General features: G+C 41.4%; 2 protein-coding genes across 3 annotated transcripts; one reads left to right on the top strand and one right to left on the bottom strand.

Moving 5' to 3' along the window:
* Positions 1 to 188: 188 nt before the first annotated feature.
* Positions 189 to 8,465, bottom strand: LOC136945410 (glucose-6-phosphate 1-dehydrogenase). Of its 2 annotated transcripts, none has more exons than XM_067239194.1 (13): positions 8,435 to 8,465; positions 6,813 to 6,934; positions 4,308 to 4,345; positions 4,078 to 4,186; positions 3,774 to 3,991; positions 3,328 to 3,486; positions 3,036 to 3,161; positions 2,663 to 2,756; positions 2,335 to 2,521; positions 1,953 to 2,188; positions 1,801 to 1,877; positions 1,513 to 1,605; positions 189 to 1,389 (listed from the first exon to the last, which is right to left on the bottom strand). In XM_067239194.1, the coding sequence occupies exons 1-13, from the start codon at positions 8,454 to 8,456 to the stop codon at positions 1,299 to 1,301; spliced, it is 1,572 nt and encodes a 523-aa protein (XP_067095295.1). In that variant the 5' UTR covers positions 8,457 to 8,465; the 3' UTR covers positions 189 to 1,298. The 2 variants fall into 2 exon arrangements, with proteins under 2 accessions (XP_067095295.1, XP_067095296.1); XM_067239195.1 differs by lacking the exon at positions 8,435 to 8,465 and adding an exon at positions 8,264 to 8,392.
* Positions 8,466 to 9,548: 1,083 nt separating this feature from the next.
* LOC136946449 (sperm microtubule inner protein 11-like) lies at positions 9,549 to 10,542 on the top strand. Its single transcript, XM_067240792.1, has 4 exons — positions 9,549 to 9,636; positions 9,930 to 10,118; positions 10,234 to 10,372; positions 10,455 to 10,542. Exons 1-4 carry the CDS (start codon positions 9,549 to 9,551, stop codon positions 10,501 to 10,503), a joined length of 465 nt encoding a protein of 154 aa, XP_067096893.1. The 3' UTR covers positions 10,504 to 10,542.
* The last annotated feature ends 131 nt before the right edge of the window (positions 10,543 to 10,673 follow it).

Below are 10,673 nucleotides of genomic sequence, written 5' to 3'. Positions count from 1 at the left end.
TTTAACCGTCGGGCTGTCTCAGACCCTCCACATTGCGAAGGTTAAAAGAAAATGCTATTTATTGTTTTTGTATTGGGTAAAATTGGATAAACACAACGATGGTTCGTTGTGAACCTTTGGGTCATGTGACCCGAAGGCAGCACAAGGGTTAAGTTTTAGAACTGTAAACTCAATATCTTTTTCAGTGATGAATGGTCAAAATAAGACTTTTATTGCAGGTTTTGTAAATGGCAATTTTACAGGAGAATATTTGTTCAGTACACTGTCATTTTAAGACGGTATCCACTGGTGTCCCTGTGGTAGACATTGTTGCATTTTTAACTACAAATTTAAATGGAAACAGTAACTTAAGTAAGCCTGGAGTCAAGAAAAATGTAAACAAAAGGAATGTAACTGAAAAGTAATCTTTCGAAAAAAAGATGTATTCTTATGTTGAAGCACACTAAAGCCTGTTATAATTCAATGCTGCACTAGGTGATTGGAAGACAAACTGAGTGCAAAAGATGAACACCAAATATAATCAGCAACCCTGCTGTCAGACTTCCAACAGTAAGCATCATTGTTATCAAGATTTTCTTATTTCAAAACAGCAGAAGCAAAATTATAGTAAATGCCTTCAGTGCACTGGGTATAACTGTCATGTAATTCTTGTAGCTTTGGCCGGTCAATAGCCGCCATTAGCAGGTTACTGGTTTTGTTCTCCATGTTATACATGTTTAAAATGTTTGGTAGCCAAGCTCATAACGGGTATGTGTGAGAATGTACAGTATTGCTCCTGTTCCCCATTTTGTTCCCCACTGGTTAAATAACTTCTGTTTTCCACTCCAGACGGGTTAAGCCCTGATGCCACACCATTCCAACAATATTTAATCTACATTACAAAAGGTCCTGTGTGGAATTGTATTTTGTTCCCTATCACTTCAGGTTTGGTCCCAACTGGCTTTCGCATGGACCTTAAAAGACAAAACTGATAAAGAATCATACGCTACAACTAATTTAATGAGTTCATAATGTTGAAATGACGTACTCGGATGTTTTCAGTCACTAATAAAACAAATCTGTGAAAGCATGTGAAACTGTCTCCAGACAGGCCACTGCACAAATGATTACTGAAGTACCTGAGACTTTGGCAATGTTCCTATGCTTCAAAACAGCTTCCTTTCCATACATTTCCAAGTCTCTTTCCTAGCAGTAGCTGAGAGAAGTCAACACAGTTGTAACACCCCCTGACTCAAAGACATTCAAGAGAATTAGAACATGACACTTGTCACATCCCTCCCTCCCTCTTTCATCCTATTTCACAGTCTGTGAGGGTTGACCCATTTGTATGTTCCTTCATACCGGAATCCAACCCTCTTGGAGAGGTCATCTGCTTCAACTGGGCCACGACTTGAGACAAAATAAATGCATTCAATGATTACAAATTGACAAAGAAGACATGTAAACAGAAAAGTGACAAAAGGATGGGAAAATGTTTAGATAAGGCAGGCAAATTAAGAAATTAATTATTACCTTCCGTATCTATAGGCAATTGGGGGAGTCTTCTCTTTATCTATCTTATGAAGAAGAGGCGTAAAGATCCTCCAAGCTTCCCTCAGCTCATCACTGAGAAAATACACAAGTAAAAGCATTTAAAACATAGTATTCATCTTGATCCATGAGAGAAAAAAACTACATGTGGCACCACCTAGTGGAGAAGACTATAATGCACAATTATGTTTGCACACACTTGGGGACAAAGTTTAAGGCAGGTGTAAGGCTTGGGTTATGCAGAGATAGGAGATGTGGACAGATACACACCTGCGGACAAAGTGCATCTGGCTCCCACAGAAGACATCCAAAATAAGTCTTTCATAAGCGTCTGGCAGCTTGACATCCTGAGGAGAGAAAAATACAGTGTGATTACCTGAAGCAGGCTAGCCATGTGAAAAAGTATAAAGCCAGCATCTCACCTTGTATCTGCTTTTGTAGGTCAGGTCCAGCTCAGTCTCCTCAGGGTGGAAGTACACTCCTGGTTTCTTACTCATCATCTTGGCATAGACAGCTTCGTTTGGCTGAACACGCATCACCAGCTCATTCCTACGACACTGAGCCCCAAAGATGTCCCCTGGCACGTCAGTGAACTGCAGTCGGACCTCAGCCTTCCTCTCGTTTAATGCCTTCCCACAGCGCAGGATGAAAGGAACACCTGCCGAGGGATAGAACAGAGCAAGAACGTTAATGGGATCTAAAGAGTAGTAGTAGGATGTAAAAAGGAAAGAAAGTAAAAAGCCATGCTATGTAGTGCTGATGATAGAGACATTCAAATGAGAGACGGACAGAAGCCTCTCTCACCATCCCAGCGCTCATTATGTACATAGAGCACAACTGTGGCAAAAGTGGCCTGAGTGGAGCCTTTGGGGACAGTGGGGTCGTCAAGGTAACCCAGCTTTGCGTCCCCTTCCCCCTCTGGGTCGCCGGCATACTGGCCCAAAACCACATCAGGCATTGTTGGTGGGGCTATACACTTAAGCACCTTAACCTGCAGAGGGCGTACGTAGGCAAGGAAATTAGATTTTTTACAAGATAGTGGTAACCCATTTCCATCATATATAATGTAAATAATAGATGACTGAATGTCTTAATTTGAGGCGTTTCAGCTCAATGAGTGATGTTTTGGCACCTTTTCATCCCTGACATCATCAGAGCTTGTAGAGGCTGGTTTTTCCATGGCAACCAGACAGAGCATCTGGAGCAAGTGGTTCTGCATGACATCACTGTGCAGTGACAAAAGAGGAGAAACGGAGGCACAGGTACAAAGAAAAAGGGACAGTGAGATGAGGCTAATAGATTACAAAATTTACACAAATTATTTGCCACCCAGAAATCAACAGTGTGTGTGTATATATTTTTTTCACAAAATAATTAATGGTTACAGCTATCAGAATAGTTACAGCTATCAGAATATGTAGTACATACATTAAAAACTACTGTACTGCTTATCTGCCAAAGTAAGCTTAACTGATTTGTTAGTCTAAATCTGTTTGTATCCTCACCGGATGATGCCAAAGTCATCAAAGTAGCCGCCCCGGCCTTGAGTTCCAAAGGGTTCTTTAAAGGTGAGGACTACACAGGCAATGTTGTCCCTGTTCCAGATTGGCCCAAATATCCGATTTCCAAACCTGGAACAACCAGCACACCACAATGCAAGTGGCATTAGCCTGACTGACACAGACATTAGGAAAGAGATTCAGCTGTTGGTGACAGGGAATATTCACAACGTTGAGTCTTATCTTAGGTCAATCAAGAACTGTGCCAGAACAAGCTGGGAGAAAGGAAGATCTGCACCTGAGGACCATGAGGTTCTGCACCATCTCCTTGCCCAGGTAGTGGTCTATCCGGTAGATTTGGTCCTCAGTGAAGAGGGAGGAGAGGTGGGCGGACAGCGCCTCAGAGCTCTGCAGGTCTCGCCCAAACGGCTTCTCCACAATCACCCTGTTCCAGCCTCTACACATCACACACAGCACAGGCAGATTAACAATGTAAACAACACTGCTCGATCAGCCCTTTAGTCATCACAACCAGGAGCTATGAAATGGCAGACTCCCTCACCAGTTACACATAAAACCACTTATTGGATTGCAGTTCACCAAGCCTCCCGACATTGTCCTCATGACAGGATTACGTTTATGATCTAATCACAGACATTCAGGCAGAGCAGGGATAGACAAACAACGAGGCAGGCAGAGAAGATCCCTGGCTGAGACGGAGGTACCCCTGAGGGACATACTGACTTGGCACTCATGCAGTGGTGTCTGATGTTCTTGCTGACGTCGTGGTAGACGCTGGGTGGCAGCGCCAGGTAGAAGAGGCGGTTGGCGTCCGCTCCCCCCGGCAGAGACAGCAGGTGGGTGTGAAGTTTGGCGAAGGCGCTCTCGTCTGCGTACTTCCCGCTCACGTAGGAGTTACGGCTGAAGAACGCGGCCAGGCGCTCCGCCTCGGTGTCTGCCACCTGGGACGCGGGGGGGAGAGGACAGGTGAAGGATACCGCCCTGTGCTGTACGCTCTTCACTCCTCTGTTCAGGGTGAACATGTTACCTTTAGGTAGGGCAAGCAGGCGGTCTTAATGGAATCCACTGTCAGTTCAGAGCGAGCAAAACCAACAAAAAAAGTCTGTTCAGGGAGGAGGCCATCTCTGAACAGCCACCTGGGAGCACAGAGAAGGAGCAGAGATAAATGGGACTCATTATTGTTTGCTATTTTCCCCATTCTGAACATGAGTTCTGCTATATGAAGGATTCAACACTGCTCCAGCTTCACATTCTCACCATAGAGTTGGATAGATTTTCTTCTTGGCTAGATCCCCCTAAAAAAGATACAAATAACGACATGTTACCATAAAACAGCCACTGAAAACATACGGTACAGGGCTACGCTGTATGTAGAATTAATTCTGTTTTCTATGTAGTGGTCAGGTAAACAAGCCTGCAGATGGTGCTGTGTAGGTGGCTTTGGCCTTGTTAGCTGTTACACAGCACAAGTGTAATCCTGGCACAGCTCCCTGTCCACAGAGACACGCCAGAAGCTGGGGGCAGAGTGTAACAGCCCCGTGTCTATACAGTACTGGAGGCAGAGTGTAACAGCCCCGTGTCTATACAGTACTGGGGGCAGAGTGTAACAGCCCCGTGTCTATACAGTACTGGAGGCAGAGTGTAACAGCCCCGTGTCTATACAGTACTGGGGGCAGAGTGTAACAGCCCCGTGTCTATACAGTACTGGAGGCAGAGTGTAACAGCCCCATGTCTATACAGTACTGGAGGCAGAGTGTAACAGCCCCATGTCTATACAGTACTGGGGGCAGAGTGTAACAGCCCCATGTCTATACAGTACTGGAGGCAGAGTGTAACAGCCCCATGTCTATACAGTACTGGAGGCAGAGTGTAACAGCCCCATGTCTATACAGTACTGGAGGCAGAGTGTAACAGCCCCATGTCTATACAGTACTGGAGGCAGCATGTAACAGTGCAGTATAATTACATCAGATGACATTATTCAGATAATTTTCTTGTTAAATGTTGTCTTCTTGTAAAATGATTGTTGCTGGCATTAAACTTGCTTGGTAGAAGAGCCGCCCTAAAATATCTCTTTACTCTGCAGTACTGCATAGTCATACAGTCAGTGAGAAAGAAGTTAAAATCCGAGATGACCCGGTATGTTATCATCAAGCCACCACACTCCTACACTCTGCAGCATATTACAATGAAAGCCATTTGTAATGGATGATAAGCTTAGGTATTTCTCATGTAAATGTGAACCCTGGGTAATTAGGTATCTAATTTGTGTTCCTCTCACCCAGATGACGTGGCCTTCAGTACCAGTGAATCATAAAAGTTACTGAACAATCGTTTATCTTCCACAGTTAGGTATGTAATGATTTTGTGAATAATTGAGGTCAGAGGGTGGTGCCACTGCATGACATGCATGATGGCTGCCTCTCAAACAGGAAACTGGAAAATCTCTCAGTTTTTTGTTCATGGTACTGTACACTTTTGTCATGATAAAATGCAAAACGGCTTTTATTTAGGGCCCAGGTTGTTTGCAGAACAGTAATTTTGTATAATATGACAATAAAGGCTACAACTCTCACCAGATATTCCTTTCTGGTACAGTGTGCCAAAGCAAATGTATTAGGCAATATGTATTCAACCCTAACTGGAGAAACGAATGTGTCAGGTCATGTTTCGTACAGGCCAATAGCTTTTGTACACTGTTTAATCTTAGCAAATCGCTTCTCTCCCTTAAAATGACATGGACACACCAAGCACAGGGTGTATGGTCATGCCTTTCCCTCTCACTTTCCTCTGTACTGAAAGGAAAAGGCTGACAGACAGTGACTTAGCACTATTCAGCTCTTACTCCACTCTTTTCACTCACAAACAATACAGTGATAAGGTAGATCACAAGTTTGTCAGCTTACAGGGAAGGTTTTTGCAGGGCCAAGTAATAGATAGAATAGATAAAAACATGTGAAGAGGGATAGGTTTTAAAGAAGGAAATAACAAAATAAACGCTACTTCAGAATGACGTGGCTCAGCACAGTGGACTTGGCATTTCTCCATGCTGTGAGAAATTGCATTTACTGTGTTACAACCAAAACTCTCAATATGACAGCCAATCTATAAGATGTCCTCATTATGATTGTCCAACAGTATGTGGTCACCATAATTGGCTAACCAACTACAAGGACCTTGACAATGTTCTCTGTCTCAAGGCCAGGCTCCCAAGGGCTCAAATGATTTTGATGTTGCATAGTTTCACAAGCTTGGTGTTTAGTGTCTCAACACAGTTTCCACATTTCCTCAAACCGATCCAGTGCAAAATCCTTCCTCTTCAAACAATTATTTTCCAATCAGAACTTATTATACAGTGTGTACAGTTCACTCATAGAAATAGCCACAATGACTCAGTTAAATGACAGTGTGCAATAAAAAGAAATATAACAAAGAACATATAATCTCAGTACCTAAAAGGCTACAGCTAAGATTGTTGAGGCTGCTCTCCTCGTAAGTTCAGAAAATGATTGTGCATTTACTGCATTTCATTACTTCCACTATTTCATAAGACTCATCCACTTAACCTGTTAACTAATATAAGGTAGTTCCTCACTTCTTTAAAACGCATCACACACAAAAGGTCAATAATCACACATTTGCTGACCTGACTTGAGTCAAAATTTCAATTACATACTCTCAAAATAATTTAATTTTTTTAGAAAGTATATAATGAGCTTGTATAGTGTGACTATCAAGTCAACCTCCCTTTCCCCCTCTTACCGATGCTCCCATGATGATGAAGATGTGAGCATCAGACTGCCGGAACTCCTCATCCTCATGCAGCTCTTTCCTCAGCTCCCCAAACACCTCCGAGCGAGAAAGGGGAAAGGCACTCATATTCTCTGGGAGAAGGGGAGAAGGCACGCTGTTGGTTACAATAATTAATACCAAGAGCATCAACATTCGCATGACTGACCATTCAACCATTTATTAACCACTACATTTTTTTTACTGCTTTTTTAGCACACCCCAAAAACCATACCCTTTGACTTATCAATTTACTTCATGCTTTCCAAAGAATAAAAACATACTTTCTTATGCAAACTAGCAACTTCAACCCCACTGCACTGGCTCAAACAATAGGGAAGTGTATTTGCCACTCCCAAGAAAAACCCTGGGGAACAAGACACACAAGTCTCTAAACTTACCGTCCCCAGTGCCAAATATGACAAAGCCTACCTGTGTCAAGTACACGTCTGCGTTTAAAAGTTACAGACATATCTATTGTGGCACATTATGTGCACACATATCTACGGTTACGTTTTAAGGAAGCGTTTTTGATGTAATCATTTGCGTAACACTTTTGGTATTTTACAAACACTGGGTTCCTTGTAGCAATTTTTTTCAGGTTTATCCAAGAGAGCTGGCTACCTTAGGTAAAAATGTACGGCTCAGTCATAATCACGTTTTCGAAACAAATAATTACACGATTGTATTGCAGCCTCTGTCACACCAGTAAAAGAACACTTACATCTAACTATAATATGATGATCTAGGCCTATTTATAACTAACATATTACTAACACAAGACAGTTACATCTCTCACAGCAGGTATTTACATTTAACAGTATCCATACCGGTTTTTTGTTGTACAACACTCACGGGTCTCTCTTGGAACATGCAAAGAGAGTCAGACAGCAACAACACGAGAGCCCCAGGGAATAAACAACCCAACAGATGAAGTGAGAAGTTTGTCAGACGCCGCACGTGCACTTCTATTAGATGGACATTTGCAGTCACAAAAATAGGCACGCACACACACGCACTCGTATAATGTTATTAGCAAAATCCTCAACCCAATCCAGTATTTAAAAAGGATAAACCGCGCGCTGGAACTGACATAATGCAGGACACATTCGGCTAACCACAGCCATGCTAGCTATAATGCATTTTCAGTTACCGATCCCGTACGTGGTGTCTGATATTGCAATATCAGACACCGCTGTAGTCTCGCTGTCCTTGGTACTTTCAAAACGTCGAAAATTAACTTGCGCTAGAACCATAACCAACTTCAAATGACAACATGACCTGCATGCAGCAAATCCATGTTGCCAACTAATTAGTTAGCAAATTAGGCTAGCGTTTACAGCTTACAGTGGGGTGGCTTTAACTGTAATAGTCAACAACCAAAGATCTTCTTTATTTAACATCATTAACATCGAGCTACTTACATCAGACGTTCTCGGGAGACAAATAAAATCAGAGGGAGATGAGTGATAAGTCAACCTAGTTAAGGCAAACTTAATCTGTAACTATCGCATCTCTTGAAAACAATTTGCTTCTTCCCTGTTAAAATGACATGGCAAAATTCTGAAATTTTATTGGTTTAGCAAGGAACTCACCAGCACTCGCTCGACTTCCCATCACTGTCGGCTCAAACTACGTCACGTTTTCTGAGGCTTGTGAAAACCAACCAGAGAGGCTTATCTGTGACCGAACCCAAGAGGGCGTGGTTACACACTGCATAAACACAAGCCATGTAAAGAGACTGGGTACATACTAAGTCCTTACCAATCAGGATTGTTTATCATTTAATAATTACTAATAATTGCAGCTATATCATCTAATTTCTGATATTTAGAAAAAGTGTACTCCAGCCAACTGCCTAGGCTACATACTAATATCTTAAACCGACACAACACCGAGCATGCACCGAAAGAATATGAGCACTGGAACCGCTGTAACAGAACCGAGGTGAAGTTAGATTCATATTCGACATTCGAAAATCAAATTGACACCAGATTATTCTAATAATATTTGGTCTACTTCTACACCCTTTACTTTTTTCAGTTCAAATAAAATCATTGAAAATTGCTAATCTTTGAAAATATCATGATATCCTCGATAAGATTAATAACTTTTTCACAATTGTGGAAAAAAATCTCAGTTTTTTTTATTAATCTTATTACGGATTTCAATGAAATAATGATATTTTCAGAGATTTGCAATTTTCTAGCATTGTTTTGAAAACGTAATTGAAAAAGTAAAGGGTGTAGAAGTAGGCCAGACATTATTAGAATAATCTGGTGTATATTTGAGATGTTTTTAATCACAATTTTAAAAAGGTTATTAAGATTAGCGTGAATTTTTTATCACAATTCTGAAAAGAAACTGTAGCTCAACAGAATTTTTTTTGCGTTCATTGAAACTTTCGCCTACGTATGTAAATTGCCATTAGTCTTTAGTTCTTCTGTATAGAGATAATAACATTGTATATACATTTCAAATTATTCGAAATAATAAATAAATAAAATCCCTGGATTTGAGTTTTCGCTTGAACACCACTTTTTCACAAAGTGGGCGGTGCTTGTTACCATGGTTTCATCTAAAACATTAGTTGTGATTTATTTAGCTAGCTGTAGCTAGCTACAGTAGCTAGTGCTAGAGGGCTTGTTTGCTTTCTCAAGTGTTCTCGCTATCCCTGGCCTGGACAGCTTTCTGCAGTTTCAGAAACTAATGGCTTTCTTTGGAATAACAAATTTGGGGTATCAAAATCCCATTAGGGACAAGATGTTAGTGAATCCTAGAACGACTGCTTCCCATGGTGAGTGAGCGCTGCACAGTACTCTGTTTTTAGCTATTGACAGTAGCTAATACTGTACTGTACTGTACAGTAGCTAGCACTAGTACTGTTCTAGCTGGTTTCTAGCCTAGTTAGAGATAACTATAATATGACTACGGTAAGTAAGGTTAGAAAAGTTATATTTTTTCAGTACCAATTCCATATACCGGTATGTTATTTGTGCTGCCAATATCGTTATAGGACGCTTACTAACTAATTTGACTGTATAGTAGCTGACACTGTAATAGTGTTGTTGCTGTATTCTCTCTCAATAGATGATGAGGTTGATTCAAGGGGCTGGGCAAAACAAGTAGGACTGCCCCCAACTCAAATCCGGGGGGAATCCTATAAATGCACTGATGTATGCACCATCTACAATCAGCCTTCTCCCTATAGCCAAGACATTCATCGTGGAAGCCAGGAGCGATACAGAGAGATGCTTAGGCGGATACAGACACCAAGATGTAAGACCAAGCTGCATTTGAATGTTATAAACTACATACCTATATAATGGGTGGAAATCAAGCTCCCAAGGATCAGTAGAGGGCATAGTGATTAGCTTGAGTCTCTCTTCACTAGCCCCAAACCAGTTGTACTCAGTGCCAGTGACAGACAACCAGCAATATGGGTGGTGGAACTCTAACCATGGCCAAGGAAGGATGCAAGAATCCTGGGCACATGTTAAACGATTCCCTCGGAAGAACAGCGAAATGACCAAGTAGGGCAATTTTTATATCCTGCCATTCATTTATCAGTAAATGCTGGTGTCCAGCTCTAACTTGAACATGTTTCTCTCTCAGGTTTGTGAAAGAGATGTCAATGACGGACCGGGAGTTCAGCTTATACTAACACACATATACACACAAACACACACTCATACACATATGCAGATGCAATCATTTGTTTCTGATAATTAAACTAAAAAGTAATAAGAAATACTCATGTTTTATTATTATGTTTGACCATATGAAAACAAATACAGTATACTGTACTTACTGTATATAACTCAATTATTTTCC

This window comes from Osmerus mordax, chromosome 7 (genome assembly GCF_038355195.1).
Source record: "Osmerus mordax isolate fOsmMor3 chromosome 7, fOsmMor3.pri, whole genome shotgun sequence".
Lineage (NCBI taxonomy): Eukaryota > Metazoa > Chordata > Actinopteri > Osmeriformes > Osmeridae > Osmerus > Osmerus mordax.
Note: the sequence above shows the minus strand (reverse complement) of the source record. Positions and strands in the feature narration are given on the sequence as shown.

What these genes read in the sequence shown, in the direction of transcription:
- LOC136946449 (XM_067240792.1), top strand. Translation starts at nt 9,549, where the DNA reads ATGGCTTTCTTTGGAATAACAAATTTGGGGTATCAAAATCCCATTAGG. An exon ending in TAGAACGACTGCTTCCCATG is followed by an intron (nt 9,637 to 9,929) that starts GTGAGTGAGCGC and finishes CTCTCTCAATAG; the next exon opens with ATGATGAGGTTGATTCAAGG. An exon ending in AAGAACAGCGAAATGACCAA is followed by an intron (nt 10,373 to 10,454) that starts GTAGGGCAATTT and finishes TTTCTCTCTCAG; the next exon opens with GTTTGTGAAAGAGATGTCAA.
- LOC136945410 (XM_067239194.1), bottom strand. Translation starts at nt 8,456, where the DNA reads ATGGGAAGTCGAGCGAGTGCTG. An exon ending in CCTGCTTGCCCTACCTAAAG is followed by an intron (nt 3,992 to 4,077) that starts GTAACATGTTCA and finishes CCCGCGTCCCAG; the next exon opens with GTGGCAGACACCGAGGCGGA. An exon ending in CAGAACCTCATGGTCCTCAG is followed by an intron (nt 3,162 to 3,327) that starts GTGCAGATCTTC and finishes TGGTTGTTCCAG; the next exon opens with GTTTGGAAATCGGATATTTG.